This window comes from Chrysemys picta, chromosome 8 (genome assembly GCF_011386835.1).
Source record: "Chrysemys picta bellii isolate R12L10 chromosome 8, ASM1138683v2, whole genome shotgun sequence".
NCBI lineage: Eukaryota > Metazoa > Chordata > Testudines > Emydidae > Chrysemys > Chrysemys picta.
In genome coordinates this window covers 10360570-10379217 of record NC_088798.1, presented here as the reverse complement: position 1 = coordinate 10379217, position 18648 = coordinate 10360570, and the positions used below count along the sequence as shown (strand labels likewise).

At 40.1% G+C, this 18648-nt stretch overlaps 1 protein-coding gene across 11 annotated transcripts in view; it reads right to left on the bottom strand.

The window, feature by feature from the left end:
* Positions 1–749: 749 nt before the first annotated feature.
* OSBPL9 (oxysterol binding protein like 9) overlaps positions 750–18648 on the bottom strand; it is a 117825-nt gene continuing 99926 nt past the window's right edge. For all 11 annotated transcript variants that reach the window (XM_008167967.4, XM_008167966.4, XM_042844986.2 and 8 more), the window contains 15 exons: positions 18121–18214; positions 17227–17331; positions 11639–11798; positions 10581–10693; positions 10084–10202; positions 8568–8653; positions 8122–8296; positions 6850–6934; positions 6451–6561; positions 5953–6016; positions 5710–5850; positions 2754–2832; positions 2146–2237; positions 1666–1801; positions 750–1481 (listed from right to left, as the gene is read on the bottom strand). In XM_008167967.4, the coding sequence (XP_008166189.1) occupies positions 1407–1481; positions 1666–1801; positions 2146–2237; positions 2754–2832; positions 5710–5850; positions 5953–6016; positions 6451–6561; positions 6850–6934; positions 8122–8296; positions 8568–8653; positions 10084–10202; positions 10581–10693; positions 11639–11798; positions 17227–17331; positions 18121–18214 (1635 nt within the window). In that variant the 3' untranslated portion in view covers positions 750–1406. The remainder of the gene's footprint in view (positions 1482–1665; positions 1802–2145; positions 2238–2753; positions 2833–5709; positions 5851–5952; positions 6017–6450; positions 6562–6849; positions 6935–8121; positions 8297–8567; positions 8654–10083; positions 10203–10580; positions 10694–11638; positions 11799–17226; positions 17332–18120; positions 18215–18648) is intronic.

Genomic DNA, 18648 nt, shown 5'->3' with positions numbered 1-18648 from the left:
GGCCATGGACAGAGGTTAAGGCTCCTCTAGCAGCGAGGAGGAAAAGAGAAGCCTCCAGAATCAAATAGCAAGGGAAATCCAAGACATGTAATACAAAATATTACTTCTCCTTCACAGAAGAGCTGCCCTTGTTGTGCTGAGGGAGTGGTCCCTTCTAAAGCTTTTCTAGCAGCTGCTGTGTTAGATTTCTAGTAACTTTCAAGCCTTTATACAAGTCTACAAAGATGTCTAGTAATACAGTATTCCTACACAAATTAATTCAGGAGGGGATAAATCTGACTAGATTCTATACAGCACCAGAATAATCATTTTGAGTGAGTTCATCACTACCTTATTTAATGTTTCCTCAAAGCTTAAACACTGTTCAGCCCATACAGTTACCAAAATTTTGAGAGCATATCTGGCTACTGGGAAGCAAGGCCAGGGTCAGCTTCCAGAAAAGTCCTGTTACAGGTTTTGGGAATTCCCCTGAATACTCTAGAGCATGGACATATGGTGAGAACACTGATACACAAATTTTTCACTTCACTGATGCTGGGTAAAACTTTCAAAAGCACTTTATATGACTGAAGCTACAAAGTGGTTATAATAACTTTTGAAATGGGATTTAGGTGCTTTAGAAAAGTGTACTGGATTTTTATAAAGTGATACTAATTTTTCACACATTTGGAAAGTAACTTTTTTATCATAGCACAGTTTCAAAACAGTTACTGTAAAAGGTTTTTATGAAATAAATACAAATCCATAAGAAGTTTGAAAAATCTATTTTATGAAGCTTTAAGATGCACTGAGTATTTCAATTGTAGTCTATGGTTACATTTTAATTTCTAAAATAAAAAAAATATTTTGGGTGAGACACAAATGCCAAAAGGTTTGATTTTTATCATACAGGTGGCAAATAACATTTATGTAGATTTCTAATAAACTGTCCAATCAAAGGAATCCTCATATTTACACATCAAAAATGTTAACTGGATTTAATTAAGTGAAGTCTTGCATTTTTATATATATATATATTTATATATGTAGACCCCCCAGAATATTATGCAACTGATACCAACTATGTCCTTTACAGTGGTTATACCAAGTATGCTTCCCATGACTTAGGCCCACGGTTCATTGATGCTTCTGAAGCATGTGTGAGGGCTCAGCCATCATGTCGTTGAAGCTTGAATACACAATCTGAATGGTAAAGTCCAAAGCTACTATATGACTGTCAAATAGTTAAGACATTTCCTGCTTTAATTGTTCATCAGCATTATTAAATCCAGTATCCCTGAGATAGGAACCACTGTAACTGGAGGGGACAGGATCTCCAAAATAAAGTACTTGCTAGTCATAAATTTATCTTGTAGTTGTAAAATTCACTAAGCCAAGACCTGAATGTTTTAGGTTTTTATAACCACTTAATGTTTAGTGGCAGCAAGTCGTTTCAATAGTGGCTCATCATAAACCCAACATTCTCCATCTTCATGGAATAACTAGAAGAAAATAAGTAAATGTAAGTTTTTTGGAAAAGAATGAGGCAGAACACAGGCCAGGGGTGCTGGAACAATTTTTACACTGGGGGTGCTGAGAATGGAAACCATATATTTGGTGTTTGTTGTTACTACTTCAATTTAAAGGATAAAAGCCTTTCAGATTTACATTTGAATAAAAGCTCACCCTTGTTTCCCATGATGTCTCTTTCTCCTTTCTGGCTCTAGCTTCAGCTCTTTGTCTTTCTTCCAATCTGTGCTTTGCATCTGTGGCTGCATCAATGTCTCTGATTTTTAAGTTGTAAGTTACATCTTTCCATAGGCTAAAGAAATAGAGGCTATTATTTTCAGATGTTGATCTAGGGGCGGAAGCAGTGCTACTAGGCTATAGCAAAATTTTTACTGAATCTTATCACTAAATAAATCTGGAAAGCCTTTAACATGTTGCTACAACTAACTCAAAGAATTCTGAGGTCCAAGTTCAGGTTCATTTGTACTTATTTGGGAAACACTTTAATTTAGCACCTGAACTATCAGCTATAGCGCCATAGTTAAATTTACCCAAACTATACTCAGTTTTTACAGAAGTTCTATTTCTAAAAAAAAAATCCTCAGACATATGAACAAGATAAGAAGCCTTCAACTGTCACTTTAATGAAGCTCTTACCAGCGGGATTCATATTCCTCTTGATCTTCCAGTTTCTTTACCTTCTTCTTAATTGTAGGCATTTTCTTGGTATCTATAAAGACTACACTCTCCTAAAGAGAGAAAATTATTCTGCTGTTACTGTGTTTAAAAATAAAGAAAAAAATTCAAGTTTAGGCTACGCTTTGTTCATACAATACATTTCCTGGCAGAGGACAGAGAAAGATCTGTTTCTTGCTTTAAGTTTTTCTTATAGATTTCTGTAGCAAAAGTCTACAGCGTTCAGCTACCTTCAGAGCAATTTTAATCCAGTGTGAAAAAAATTCAATTATGACCTTTCAGGCAGCTTCACAGGAGCATTCGCCCTGTGCTTTTAATATCTTAACGACTGCTGTAAAGGAGTTTCCGGTGCCCCACTCTTCCTTTACCAGATCCTTAGTTTTGACCTAAAGGCATCATTTACAAAAAGCAGGAGTGCAACTTTTACAGTAGTCCCTTAACATACAAAGTCAGTATTTTCCATCCATAAATATACATACAAAATGCAATGGCATATTCTGATTTGCCAGCAACACAAATATCTGAACACACTGTTTCTGAGAGAGTAAAAACAAGACAAGTTGCTTTACCCCTGTTGCATATTTTGCATACATGACACCATTCCATTCCCCTTCAATTGAGCAGAAGGATTTCTTGTCATGAGGAGAACTAAATGAAAGAAAAAGGAAAATAGTTAAGTTCATTATTGCACTACAAACCCCCCTCTCAGGATCAGGTCCTTCTTGTCTTAGGTACTATACATATAAATAGTAAGGCAGTGCTTGAAGTAAAGAATAGAAAGTGTCAATAGAGAAGTACAGTATTATCTCCATTTTACAAATGGGAAAAGTGGGAGAGAAGTGTGTTTTGTTTTGGTGTAACTGCACTGGTGCAAACCCTTAGATTGGCTGAGCCAGTGTAAAACACGTTTTGATCCAGAGCAGTGTCTCTACTCCAGTGCACATTACCCTAATCTAGACAAGCCCTACATTACTAAATTCAATTCACAAAGCTAAAACAAAAAGTTTGTGGAAAACTAGTAACACAGGGCAGGATTTTCAGAGGCTGAAGATTGAATGTGTCCAAATCCCATTGAAATGCAATGAGATTCGGTTGTCTAACGCTTTTAGGCCTATCATATGAAAACCCCAGACAGCCTGAAAGTACAGCTAAGAGAATAGGATGCATTAATATACACGTTGCCATAAACAGTCAAACTAGCAATCTAATGTACAGCCCTTTGTCAGCCTCCCTCTGTCCCCTTAATTATTTGTATTACAGTAAAGTCCCCAGTCAGGATTGAGGCCCCCATGATGCTAGATCAGGGGTGGGCAAACAGCCCGGGGGCCACATCCGGTAGGGTTACCATTCGTCCGGATTTACCCGGACATGTCCTCCTTTTTGTGCTAAAAATAGCGTCCGGGGGGAATTTGTAAAGCACTCACAATGTCCGGGATTTCCCCACAGCAGAGCAGAGCAAGCGGCTGGGAGGGCTGCAGGGAAGTCCCAGGCTGGACTCAGGAGCAGCTGTAGAGGAGCCGGATCCGCCCTGCATTCTGAGCTGGCAGCTCCCTTGCAGCCCAGTCCGGCAGCACTGTGCAGGGCCAGGGACCGGGTTTTGTTGTGCAGGGCCAGGGACCGGGTTTTGTTGTGCTGGGGAGCTCAGCCATGTGTCCGGCTCGGCTGCACAGAGCCCAACACTCTGTTCTGAGCAGCAGGGTAAGGAGGTCAGGGGGCAGGAAGGTTCTGGAGGTGGCAGTCAAGAAACGGGGGGGGGGGCTTTTTGGGGGGAGTGGAGAAAGTTTTGGCCAGTCAGGGTACAGGTAGGGGGTAGGGTCCTGGGGGGCAGTTGGGGGGGGTCTTAGGAGGGGGCAGTTAGGGGACAAGGAACAGGGAGTCTTAGGTAGGGGGTGGGGTTCTGGAGGGCAGTTAGGAGCAGGGGTCCCAGGAGGGGGCAGTCAGGGGACAAGGAGCAGGGGGGGAGTGTTTGGGAGTTCTGGGGGGGGCTGTCAGGTGGCAGGGGTGGGGAGATGGATCGGAGCAGTCAGGGGACAGGGAGCAGAGGGGTTTAGATGGGTTGGGAGTTCTGGGGGGGGCTGTCAGGGGGTGGGGAGTGGTTGGATGGGGCGTGGGAGTCCCAGGGGTCTGTCTGGGGGTGGGGGTGTGGATAAGGGTTGGGGCAGTCAGGGGACAAGAGGCAGGGAGGCTTGGATAGGGAGTGGAGTCCTGGGGGGCAGTTAGGGGCAGGGGTCCCAGGAGGGGGCAGTCAGGAGACAAGGAACGGGGGGAGGGTTGGGGGTTCTGGGGGGGCGGGAAGTGGGAGGGGCAGGGGCGGGGCTCCTCCCGTCCTCTTTTTTTCTTGCTGAAATATGGTAACCCTAACATCCGGCCCTTCAGACATTTTAATCTGGCCCTCGAGGCCCCGCTCTGCGCAGCTCCCAGAAGCAGCGGCATGTCCCCCCTCTGGCTCCTATGCGTAGAGTCAGCCAGGGGGCTCCACATGCTACCCCCGCCCCAACTGCTGGCCCCACAGCTCCCGTTGGCCAGGAACCACGGCCAATGGGAGCTGCAGGAGCGGCGCCTGCAGACTGGGCAGCGCAGAGCCACCTGGCTGCCTCTACATGTAGGACCCAGAGGGGGGACATGCTGCTGCTTCCAGGAGCTGCTTGAGGTAAGCGCCACCCAGAGCCTGCACCCCTGACCTCCAACCCCCTGCCCTAGCCCTGATCCCTCTGAGCCCCTCGGTCCCAGCCCAGAGCACCCTCCTGCACCCCCATCCCAGAGCCCGCACCCCCTCCCACACCCTGAACTCATTTCTGGCGCCACCCCAGAGCCCCCTCTCACACCCCAGCCCCGCCATATAATTTCCATACCCAGATGTGGCCCTTGGGCCAAAAAGTTTGTCCACCACTGTGCTAGGTGCTGATTTAACACTAAGTAAAAGAATGCCTGTATTGAAGAGTTTACAATCTAATTTAAGATGATGCAACAAGTGTGTATGACAAATAGGGGAAGGAAAAATGAAAGTATGAGTGACCTGATCATGTGCACAGACAGTCTGTAACCACAAGCAGCTTGAATTTAACTACAAATCAATGTTTTATTAGACTCCCTGTACAGAGGCCCAGGGTGAAACGGAGACGCTATTCTACGTCAGCAACATTATAGAAAAGATCTTTTAGGAGTGGAACTAAAGCATAATCATTTCCATAATAAAGGTTTTGCTGCTAGGTATGTAAAATATAATAACTATTTTGGTATATGGGCAGGATCCGTCCATTCCTGCAAAAGGAGTCAGGAACATTTTTGCAGTAGGGCATGATAGATCCAGGTTCAAGCAGCTTTCCTTCCATCCTAATGCACATCATCTGACTTGATATGCTCAGACTAATCTGGTGGCCCACAACTGGGAACAATGACCTGGATACAATCTTTTGCTATAGTTGGAGATATTGAGTACAGCCATCTAAATTACTCTTTCTATGAAAAAACAATTGTGAGCATTTACACAAATGGAGCAAGACTGAAAGAGAAAAAAAAGCTTACAAAATTTCAGCTGTAACTCTATGCTTCTTTCCTCCATAGAAAGGTTTTGTGTGGAAGACGATGTTAGCATTGTAACCTGTTTTTGAGCAACTAATACTGCATTCTCCACCCAGTTCTATCCATGGCACTGTGAGAATAGATCTGCAATGATAAACAATTGCACTTTTCAAAAACTTAAAAGAAAGAGGTGCTCACTGCCATCTCAAAAATTTTTAAAGACAAAGAGGTATAGCATTTACTTGCCTTCCATAACCATTGGGGAAAGTCAAAATATAGTGCTCATCATAATCTAGGCATGTCACACAACCTGTCAGAAAGAAAAAATTACCACTGTACTAATAATCAGCAGCACTTGTAGAAGACATTTCATATAGAAATCTCAAAGCACTTGACAAATTAAGTATTACAAAAATAAAGAGGTTAAAGGCCTGATTTTCAGAGGGGCCGAGCACCCATAATTCCTACTGCTGTCAATGGGAGGTGCGGACATTCAGCACCTCTGAAAAGTGGCTCACTCAGGGACAAGCTGAGTCCGTGATGCATTGGAAATGGATCCCGGGTCTCAAGCCACTGACAAGACTGCTTCAGCAGCTACTCGGTCAAGTCATCGGTAATTTTATTGAGAATGAGTAATACATTGCAAGAAGTTTGTAGAAATTGCTTTTTCTAAACAAATAAAATTGAGCATTAAGAAACTGTTAGCTCAAGAGTTTACCTTTTAAACTACATACACACACTTACCTTGCCCTATATTATGAACACCAATAGACATCCCCAAGAATTTTGACTTGGTCCAGATGTGAGCATTGAATTGTATTCTCTTGCTAAAACACTCGGCATAAAACGCTGAAACTTAAGAAGAAAAAAAAGTAAGAATACAACAAGACATTTAAAATAATTAGAAGCAATTTTTACATTCAAATAAATTACAAGATACTGCAGGGGAGGTGAAAGGGGTGAAGAGAAAGAGCGAGACTGCAATTTACTTCCCAGAAAAATGGTCTAAGGAGAGAAAAATTTCAGATTGAAAATTCATTGCTAAACAGAACATGTTAATTCAAGGTCAAAACTTAAAAACTTACTTCACTGTTAATCAGTTCCTGTCCAATAGTATAAGACTCCAGTAGCATAGCAACTTACTTGGAGGGTGGTGAGAGACCTGCTCTGCTACAAACGTCACACTGTTTTTGGTAACCCAAGGAATTGGTCCCTCTGAAACAGGCTCCTGCAAACAAGTTAAGAGTTGCCTTCATTTGACATGGTACATACAGTTTTCAAAAATATCTGGGACATGGTCCATTGAAGTAGCGTCTAATGAGAACTATCCATCACTTAACACAATTTTAGAATCTTAACATGGTGCAGCTTCAATATAGTTGTGGGTTTGCTGGTTTGAAGAGGAAAGGTATGAACCCACTGATGCTGGGCCTTTTGGAGAACATCCCAATTTCCGGAATCTGATTATAGACACATATATAGTGTTTGGAAGGTGCTCAGGGATTACAGTGATGGCTTACAAATATCTAGGATAGATGACTTCTGAGTTCACACCTTGCTATCTAAACCCCCTGTGATACATTTTACACCTTTCAGGCTGGGGAAGTCTGGGTGAGCTAGGAGGATCTGAGAAGTTGGCCCTCATGGAACCTGAGATGCTGCATTTTAAACTGCTGCAGCCTTTCCTCTAGCAGCAGAAGGGTGTCTTGCTGCCTTTGGTCCATGCACACAGCTGACACATCAGAATGCTTCAGGCTGCGCTTCCCCAGCTTGCCCAGACTTTGACTGGACAACAGAGCTGGTCTTTCTGTTTGTGACCAGAGGAGTGCTGCAATTCATGGCCTTTATCTGACAGCCATGTCTGAGCACTCTGCAGGAGGAAGAGAGAGTTGCAGAATTGGATTTCTGACCATCTCTTTCCCTGTCATTTAATCTCAGGATCTAGATCTTTGGAAAGATTTTAAAATAGGAAATGCTCTAGCCTTCAAAATCATAAGTAAGATTTCTAAGAGGAAAATGAATCCAGTTTAGGGTCAAAGGTCTGGCTCCAAGTGGTAAAGAGGAAACCCGGTTAAGGCTGCTGATCTAGACTGCAAGGGACTAGAAAAATGACAATCTGCAGTTCTTAAGACCAAGGAATGCATCCTGGGGACTGGACGGAATTAACACAGAATACTTTCTGCTTGTCAAAGGATTCTTAAGAAATTAACTACTGAAATTACATATTGTTTGTAAATTAACACACATTTGAGAAGTCTGCCCTAAAAAGGAGGGTGGGGAAACTTCCATTAGGAAAGGAATCACAATATTTTACATGGTTTGCCCCCGGTACAAACCCCATGCCGTTCTACTCAGAGATTAGAGGAATTATTAGCACACATTTTAAGCAGTAAAGAACACCACCACAAAACTAACCGTATTATCTTCATTTTCAGCATTTGGCAATAGCCAATGACACCGGAAAATCTCGCCCAAAATGGGATTGTAAGGCTTTTTAGCAACAGATCCTTTCCTTCCCGCATGAAAAGCTGAGAGGTACCATCTAACCACCTGAACCATTCGGTCCTTTGGATCCTTTTGGTCACTAATACTAGAGGAGGGAAAAAGTATCATTACTGAACAGTAAAGTAAGCCACTGCTGTTTGAAAGAGTAAGACATAAAATTAACACTCCAGTGTTTTTTTCTTTAAACTCAGATTGAGAAGAGCTTTTTGAAAAACAAAAGGCAGATTAGATGGTATATAGATGCACTTTTCATAGTTTGGATAAAGATCAAACATTCTTCAAAACAGTAAGCATATACTCTTGAAAGTGCACAAGGCAATATCAGAACTGATTAATACTGTATTTAAATCAAATACCTCACAAATAAGTCCGGATGTGCAAAAAAGTCAGCATACATTTCCAAAAGTGATCTTCTTTCCAGAATAAAAGTTGGGAGAACCACCTGAAGAAAGAACAATACTTCAAAACTCTTAGAACGCTAGTATTTTAGTATCTAGAGAACGCCAACTCCACAGTATTGACATATTGCTAAAAACCCATCAGGTTCAGGGAACTAGAGAAGGGAATTAAAGATGAACCAACATTAATTAATTACTGAGCAATAAAGGTAACTAAAGTTATGCACAAAAAGAAATAAAAGCAATATATATCACGAGTAAATGGAGATTGTTGTTAACAACACTATCTTACATATACGCAGATAGTTCACATTTAAAGGGTAATTGCATACATTTATCATACGGCCTCTACAAAAATTTAAATATATGATCCAAAAACATACTGTGAAGCTCAAATCTGTGCCATGAAACTACAGCCATATTAACAAAAGCATCTGAGGATAAACTGCTTCTCTATTCCAATCCCGTGCTGTGATTTGTGAGACAGGAAATCATGGATTATTTAAGCATCTAGCCACACATTTGGTGTTACGTAGAGTTGGTTGGAAAAATTCGATTGAAACGTTTGTCAGAATTTGCTGATTCACTGAAATCAAATCCTTTCACAGAAACAGATTCTACGGAATTTCCAACAGAACTCAGGCAGGTTTCTATCAGAAAACTGCCTGATTTCCTGCCAGTTTGTCCACTGGCACCTCAGCTGCTTACTAAGATAGGAGCCTCACAACTTTGCAGCCAGTTCTCCCAGACTCCCCTTCAGCCAGGCAAACAAGCTGTTGAGGATCTTGACTTCCTGGCACACTGCCAGGGAGCCAGGGCGCCTGGAAGCCAGCTCTCCCAGGGCTTGTGAGCTACCGAGGACTCAGAGCTACCCAGGTCCTCAGCAGTCCTCCTGGCAGGCTGCCATGATGCCACAGACTGAAAAAGTTCTGGACATAATTCTTGTCAGTTTCACAGTTGCCTAAAACTAAACAGCAGTGGTGAAACTGATCAAACACTTGTTAATTTGACAAGGACACCTTGATCTTGTGCATCTCTGCTTTGGGGTATGAGGACAAGAGGAGGCAGGAGGAAAGGTACTGCCTCTACAGATCTTCCTTCTCTTATCCCAACTCCATGGGTAGTTTAGGGGATCACAAATGATCTAGGGGATCAGAATGAGCAAATGATCACTTTCGCTGGTAAATTGCTTCCCCAGCTCATGGGATTTAGTAATTCAATTAGTGTTGTCAGCATTAAACTTATCCACATTGAGACGGATCCACTAAAGGAATAGCACAAAGACTAATCTATAGGAAGGCTGAAACAGTTAAAACTTATCAGAACAACAAATATACAGTTGCAATAGTATCAGAAGTGTAATATCCTAATAAACACCCTCATTCATTAAAAGCCTCACCCAACACAATATTGTAGCAATATTCCATTTACACAGCATTCAGATTTTTCATGAAGTACTGCCTTTGAGTCTTACCTTTGTTAGATCCATTCCTAGTCTAACCTGTGATAAAAGATGCATAATAACACTCTTATGTTCTTCCACTGACTCTCCTTCACCATCATCATCTCTATCATCAAGAGGATCAAAGAGATCTAAAAAAGAAGTCAACTCTGCTCATTATGTTTCTTAAAATATCCCCCCACAAAAAATACAATATTCAAAATAGAACTTACATCAATAAGTCCTAACAGAGCACACATTTTATTTAACATACAGATGAATTTTCTTTATTGTTTCATTGAAAAAAGCCTTGTTGAAAAATACAGAGATCACAAAAAATATTTTAGGATTTAACCATATAAATAAAAAGAAACTTTCACGAGTGCTGAAACATTCACCTACTCTTAAGATTATGAGAGAGACTGAACCCTCTTTTTTGCACAAACAAGCTATTAGAAACTTTTTATTAAGCACTACAATAAATATACCTGGATTCATACTGAAGAAAAGAGGTAATGCAATTCTCTTACCAGCATCATTTGTCCCATTAGACATGGAAGAATTAAGGGATTCTGTGGTGTCTGGGCGTTTCAAACTACTTCCTGTGCTGCTGCGAGTCAGGACTGCTGCAGATCCTGAGGAGCTACAGAAAGGCATCAAGTTCTCATGATTCAGAGCATTTATTTCAGGGCAAAATATTAGGATTTAACGAAATTAAACATTTACATGGGGGCTGATTACTTGAGAAGTGCATTTATGGAGAAATTACAAGACACTGGAATATTCAGAAGCTAGAATGGTATATGCAGCTTCACATAATATAATACTTCGAGCAGAATGTAGCCTAATGATTGGGTAAAATCTCCAAAGTGGGACTCAGAATGAAACCCATACAAAAATTCTAAATGCACACACAAAAGGGATAGTTTCAAATACATTTATTATTTCTCAAAGGTGAATAGCAATAATTTAAAAAAGTTAGTTTACTCTCAAAATTCCCCAAATGGCAAGAGTAAATGGAAACAGAAATTATTAAAAAATTTTTAAAAAGATGGAGGTGTTAGGAAAGGAAGGACATTGGTTATCTACCAATTGCTGCAATACACCTCAGGTTGGGCATTTAACCAGTCCAAAAATAAATTAACAAGTCAAATATTGGTCAAATGTAAAAAACGGTCAAATATTTTAAAGCATTAATTTTTTAGAACAGTAACAAAAAGAGTAAGACCTTATGGTCTCCAATAGACTTAGCCTTAAATACTTATACCTAATGAAAAAAAACATAACTGAATTCTTTTAACTCAGAAAAATGCAAAAGACAATCAAATTAACTTCTAAAAAATGAAAGAAGGCAAGCCCCAGGCTACATCAGGGCAGGGCATTCTTGCTGGAACATTTGTCAGTGATCAAATAATAGTCAATCAATTGACTAGACCACTGACCAGCTTGCCAAACCTAAACACACCATGAACTCATTATTAGGAAACACATCCAGGGTTTCAGGATTACTCCCAAACACCCACACAGATCGCTTCTTACACTTCTAGAAACTCTGTTCAATAAGGCTCTGTGTTCTTTCACTACTTACTCAATGCATCGCTTTGGGGAAGAACTGTTCTGATAGAATTCATCAGCATCATAGAACTCATCTTCACTGCTGGAGTAAGAAAAATCTGGAACTGTATTTGGAGACAGATTGACGTGGCTCGGAGAGGTTAAACTGCTGCTGGGTGCCGACTGCCCACTTCCTATGAAATTTAAAAATCAATAAAGCTTTTTCAAAGCTCAGATTTCTTTAACCAGCCATTTCTAATCTACTAACCGGATTAATCAAACTGATTAAGACATTAGCAGAGTTTAGAAACTAGGAGAATCTATAAAATTAAGAATCAATATCACTCAGGTACACGTGTAATTTCACACAACAGGTAATACAAAATACGTTACCAGGAATGACTAATGAGGTAGAGTACAAGGCCAAAATTTTCCAAAATTGTGTGCCTGAAGTTAGAATGGGTAGCCTCCTAAATAAACGAGGCCTACTTGTCAGAGGTGGTGACAACATACAGCTCCTAAAGAAATCTCAATGAAGTTTATGGGAAATGCAGGTGCTCAACATCTTTAAAAAAAAAAAAAAAATCAGGTCACATTTATTTAGGAGCCTAAATATGGATTTGGGAGCCACTTTAGGCACTGGCATTCCTAACAAAAGATAAGAAAACAGAGGCTTGCCGAGACAAAGAACAGCCAACGTAAAAATAGCCACATATGTAGGGGCTACCTCGCCTTCTGTTCTTAAAATGTTTCTAGGTTACCAAAAATGATCAGACCTGCAATTTTATTATAAAATTCAAAGTAACAAAAAACACTGTCACAGGCAGTTGATGACACAGAGTTAGGATGGAAATGCTTTCACCCACTGCAAAGAAAGTAATTGTCTAGTCACTTCTATTGTTACAATCCTAGAATCTTGGGCCTGGTCTACATTACAAAATTAGGTCAATGTAAGTTCCCTTGTGTTGACCTAGTTGTGTGTTGACACTTTAATTAGTCTCCCTGGATGTAAGCCCTCCATTAAACCAACACAAGAGAACCACTTCCTAAGTGCGAATGTACACACTGCATTACCTGTGTCAACCCTAGCAGTCCTCGAGAAGCTGTCCCACAATGCCACACACTGACAGCTCTGGTTACAATTGTGAACTCCACTGTCCAGAGGTCATGGAGAACAGGAGCCCCCAATCCCCTCTTTAAAACCTTGCAAATTTTTGAAATGCCTTTTCCTGATTGTCCACCTGGGCAAGCCACCTAAGCAGCTCTCCACTGTCACGTGCAACTACCCAGCTGAATGTGCTGGCTACACGCTACAGACATGCTCTGGCTTAAAGCAGACGAGAGATATTGATCTCCTGGGCCTGTGGGGAGAAGAGACTGTGCAAACACAGTTGTAGAAACATGGACATCTGTGAGGAGATTGCACAGGGGATGCAGAAGGGGATCAGCAGCAGTAATACATGAAAGTAAAAACTGTGACAGGCATATCAGAAGGCCAGGGAGGCCAACAACTGATCCAGTGCTGAGCTGCAGACCTCCCACTTTTACAAAGATCTGTATGCCAAACTTGCTGGAGACCCCACCCCCACCTCACACACCACTGTGGATACCTCTGAGGAGCCCGAGTCACAGAATCCTGCCATGAACAGTGAGGAGGTGGTGGAGGAGGAAGAAGATGGGGACATGGGGCAAAGGGATCCAGATATGCTGCAAGCCGGGACCTGTTTGAGTCTCCATCGCACTCCACTTAATCCCATGATGCAGGGGAAGGAACCCAGATAAGTGTGTAAATTTATTTTGCATTACAGTGAGGGAGGGACACAGCTATAGACTTTTCATTAATTGTACACCTGGAAGATCATAACAGAGTCTAACCAGCATGAAAATAGTGTCTCACTAATTTCTTAAAACTTTTGGAACATCTCAGTAAAGTAAAGTAGTGGATAAAAGAGAATGAGATCATATAATTTATTTAAGACTTCTCAAAAACCTTTGACCTTTATCTCACAACAGGCTACTAAGGAAGGTAAGTAGTCATGGGGTAAAAGGCAGCATACTCTCATGGATCAAAAACTGGCTAGAAGATAGAAAAAAAGAAGGATTAAATAGTCAATTCTGACCAGGGCAAAATGTTACATCAATTGCCTCAAGGTTCTGTTGTCAGTCCAGGGCTGTTTAATGTATTTATTAATGAGCTGGGGAGAGAGGCGAGTAGTGAGAAAGCAACATTTGCAGATGACAGTTTCTCTGAGTAGTCAGGACCAGTGAAGACTGTGAGGAACTTCAAGACCCAGAGTGAATGGGCAACACAATGACAAATGAAATTCAGCGTCAACAAATGAAAGCAATACACATTGGAGGGAAAAATTTAAAACTACTTGTACACCTTAGAAGGTTCTAAATTAATCAGGTAAATGTATCATATCAAGACGACGACCCAAGAGTTAGTGTAGATCGCTCAGTAAAGACCGCTACTCAATGCATAGTTGTGGTCAAAAAAGCAACAGTACATTAGAGCTTGCGTAAAAAATGAAATCATGAATAATACAGAGAATATCATAATATACTTCAACAGTTCAGCCTCATCTGAAATACTATTTCATCTGAAAAAGGATATTGCAAAAGTAAAGGGATTTCAGAAAATGGCAATGAGAATGATCAAGGGCCTGGAAAAACTCTCATATGAAGTAAGATTGAAAAGATTGGGATTGTTTACATTATAAAAGATGAATAAGAGGGGACATAAGAGTTTATAGAAGGTAGATACCTAACTTTGTTCCCTCTGTCTCATAATAAAGGGACATTCAATTAAATTAAAAAGGTGGAAAATTCAAAACCAATAAAAATACTTTTTGTATAACACACAAAACAGCACTCCCAGCTATCTCCGTGACACCACAGATTTCCTGAGAAAACTACAATGCATTGGTGACCTCCCAGAAAACACCATCCTAGCCACCATGGATGTAGAGGTTCTCTACACAAACATCCCACACACAGATGGAATACAAGCTGTCAGGAACAGTATCCCTGATGATGACACAGCACAACTTACTGCTGAGCTCTGTGACTTTATCCTCACGCACAATTATTTCAAATTTGGTGACAATATATACCTCCAGACCAGTGGCACCGCTATGGGCACCCGCATGGCCCCACAATATGCCAACATTTCTGTTAGTCTCAAAGGTGCCACAGGACCCTCTGTTGCTTTTTACACGAAACTGTGGAACTCACTGCCACATTAAGTATCTGAGGCCAAGAATTCAAGATTAAAATAGAAATTGTATATTTGTATTGATAAAGAATAATTCACCACAACAAAAAGTTTGTGAAGGGGGGATATCAAACCTCGTACTTCAGTGCTTAAGCCTCTCTCTACTGGGGATCAGGCTGAGACCAAATGTGGGGGACAGATCTGCCTACTGCTGGGTTCGAATACCTTCCTCTGAAGCAAATGGTGCTGGCCACTATTAAGAGTCTAGACTAGACTGGACTAGATAGGCCTCATGTCTGATCCAACAAGGCAATTCCTATGTTCTTCCCATTTTGGGGGGGGGTCATATTAGAGACAAAAGGGAGAAGTATAAGGGGGACAACAGAGGGAAAAGAGGAGGTGTGTGTGTGGGGGGGAGAGGACTGGATATTAGTCAGCTTTTAAAGCTCTAAAAATAAAAAAGTTCCATTTCCCCATGAAGTCAGTGATAGCTTGGAAGTTCACCTAACCACATACCACCACTCCAAATTTAAAAGCCTAATTGGGCATTCTTACAAGACCATAATTCCTTTTTTGAACTAAAAAGTGAACAGTAGTGCAATTTTTAAAAACCCTTATGGCCAGCTGTTGGCATTGTTGATATTATAAATGTGAATTAGGCTGTATTTTTAAGTGCTAGTTGACTGTGGTTCTGACCCTGCCTTCAGTCCTTCAAACACACAGAATAGATGGTTTTAGGTTCTTGGGTTCACAATATCAGTGCTGCAAAATTCTAGAGATTCCGTTACATCGAAGGTCTAAAATAAAGTAATGAAGCACAACTGTTAATTAAGGCAGCACTATTTACTGAGCAGAAATACACTACTTGTCTGAAAACTATTTTTTTACTACCACAGATGCACCACATTTTCCTGTGTGTCTAATATGCTAGATGAATGTCTTAAGTCTCTGTCTAGTAATTCAGAGTTGATATGTTTTGTACAGGAAGGGGTCAGATGCCCAATACAGAAGCAGTCCTAACCAAAAGGCAAGTTAGGTTCTGAGTGCAAAACAACTAGATCACACTTCACTAATCTGAAGACCAGGCAAACAACAACAGTAGTAAATGAGACACTCCAAAGCTATGTTTGAGGCAAAATTATATCATTGTATTTGTAAAAGAAATACTATATATTTAAGATATAAACTAATGCTCACTGTTAAAGTTCTTTCAAATATTGTAGTGCTGGGCCATTAGTACTGTAATGGTTATGAAAACAGAAAATATGAATTCTAAAGCTCTGTTTAATAAAGAATTAAAAATTGTAAAGGACAACTTAAATAGTTACAACTCCAGCATTTTGATAATTATGAATATTAAATTTTAGCAGCTAGAAAGCTACAATGCTCAAGAAAAACCTTGTACATTTCAAAAAATATTAATTTGATTTAGATATCTTTCATATCATTAACACTTTAATTTTGCAAATTTATATTTTATATACATTATCTCAAAATAGTTTACAAGATTAAACAATTACACAGTTAATACCTCGCTATTATTTAAAAAGGTACAAACCATATTTGCTTTCCTCCGACATAAGAGGAGATGGAGGAGTCCACGAGGCTTAAAGACAGAGGGGCTGTCTCTGATGGCTGAAACAGCAAAAGTCTCATACCAACAGTAGCAAGAATGTGGAAGGGATAGAGATAAGCAAAGGAAGGGAGTATGTAGAGGTACGGTTCCTCAAATAGAGTGGAGCAAAACTGATTTTAAACACATCCTGAAATGAATGTTGATCTCATGGAGCAATTTAAAGCTGAGGGCGATTTGAACATAATCCTTTATATATGTGAAAAGGTAGCCAGGGCAGTAGGATTACGGAAATGTTAAAATTTGGGGGCAGGGAGAAAGAGAACTTTAGAGGCCAGAGAAAAGGAAGGAAGGAAGGGAGATGAAAGCATGGTTGAGGATTTCAGTAGAGTCAAGGTAAGTGACAGCCAGGCAATCACTACAGAGATAGATAGATCTGCACGTGCAGGAGATATGGGATGCGAGTTCATTATAAAGTATGGTATTAGGAGCAAATATAGTCTATGGTCATGTGCTGAATGGGCTCCGCTTGCTTAAGTGACACACTTAAGATAAATTTAGTTTAAATAATCCTAGAAGTTTACTGGGTAGGACTAGCACGGGTAATTTAAAAAAATTATGTCCAATTGAATATCAGCAGCATTAAAATGGTAGCTAAGGTGAAAGTTCAAGATAAGGGAAAATGTAGCTAGAAATGGCTTTTCTTTTATACTTACATTATACAATGTGACTTTCTATCTAAAGACGACATCAAATATAAATTCTACAAAATTCAGTTTCATGTTAAAGTATTAATTTTTTTAAATGTAAAGATAGTCACACAGAACTATACCTGTACTATTTGGTGTTGGAATCTGATGGTTTCCTAGCGATGTTACTGCAGGCCCAACTGCCAAGGACGAAGGTCGCTGCTCTGATTTCAACAACTGAGCAGGCTCTAGAAGGTATTTCAATATATAAAAAGAAAACAGACACATATAAGTGCAGATCCTTGCTTCGGTATGGAAGGAAACCCCCTAGTAGTTTTACAATACCTTTGATAGCCATGATATAGACAACTGTTGCCATTTTTCAAAGAGAAATATAATTATTTCCTTCTTTGCTGTTCATCTTTTCTATTTATCAATCCGTGAAGCTGGTTAGAAAGTCTTACTCCCCGCAGCCCAACCCCCCCCCCACCTTTATAATTTCTGGTTTATATATTTTCATATTATATTGTTCCTGCAATACAATGTATCCAAATAGGGGACATAGTAAGGGGACTGCCATAGGGAAAAGGAATAAAGAAGAAAGGAATACACAGAAGGAAGTTAACGCTCTAATCGATAGCAAAGTGTTCCCTGCAAACTTTTAAAAAAATTGAGATGTATAGTCTCTAAAGACCCCTTTTTTTTTTTTGGAACTGAAATGAATAAAGCCAAAGATAAAGATCAGTGAAAAAGACAACCAAAAATATTCATTTTTATTAAAGAGTCAAAGTGCCATAAAAAGAACAGGAGTACTTAGTGCCATAGTTACATGGACTACATAACCCAGTTCACAAGCCTGAAGATGTATGCCGATGATAGAACCCATTAAAAAATAAGCCTTCATCCTTTTTGCAATTGTATATAGTTTTCATTCATTCATAGCAAATATGCTACAAAGAACAAGACAGTAGCTTAAACCAGCTAAATGTAAAAACCACATGAATATTTTTACTGAACCATCTGTCTGTGTACTGTACCTGGAAGTAAGACAGTCTGGGTGGGCATTGTAGTGATCACAGTAGGTTCCAAAGGACTAGGCTGATATACTGCATCAACAGGGTTAATAGTACTCTGAGAAAAAGAAATAAGTTAAAGCTTTTTTTTTTTTTTTAAATATAGACACTAAAATGTGTTCCATGTATGAAGACGCCTGAATGCAAGACAGCGAAGTCCTGAGAGAGACTTGACATACAAATTAACAGTTGAAGACATGAATTATTTTGCAAGTGTTAATACTTTTTACAAAGAATACTTAATTAAAATATACTAAACTCAACTTGATGTAAACCTGAATTCTCCTGTAAAGAAGTCTAGTTTCCCTGCTTTAGTTTCTACAATTCCCTGCAACTCCCATTAATGGCCATTGTGTGCACAGAGGAAGAAGTGAGCCTAATTTTTCAACAAGACCATCAGATATGTAAACTATCATTTAGAAAACAAAACACTGTCCAGACTGCACTAAGAAACTACATAAAACTGTAAAATCACCACCACATTACTGGGCA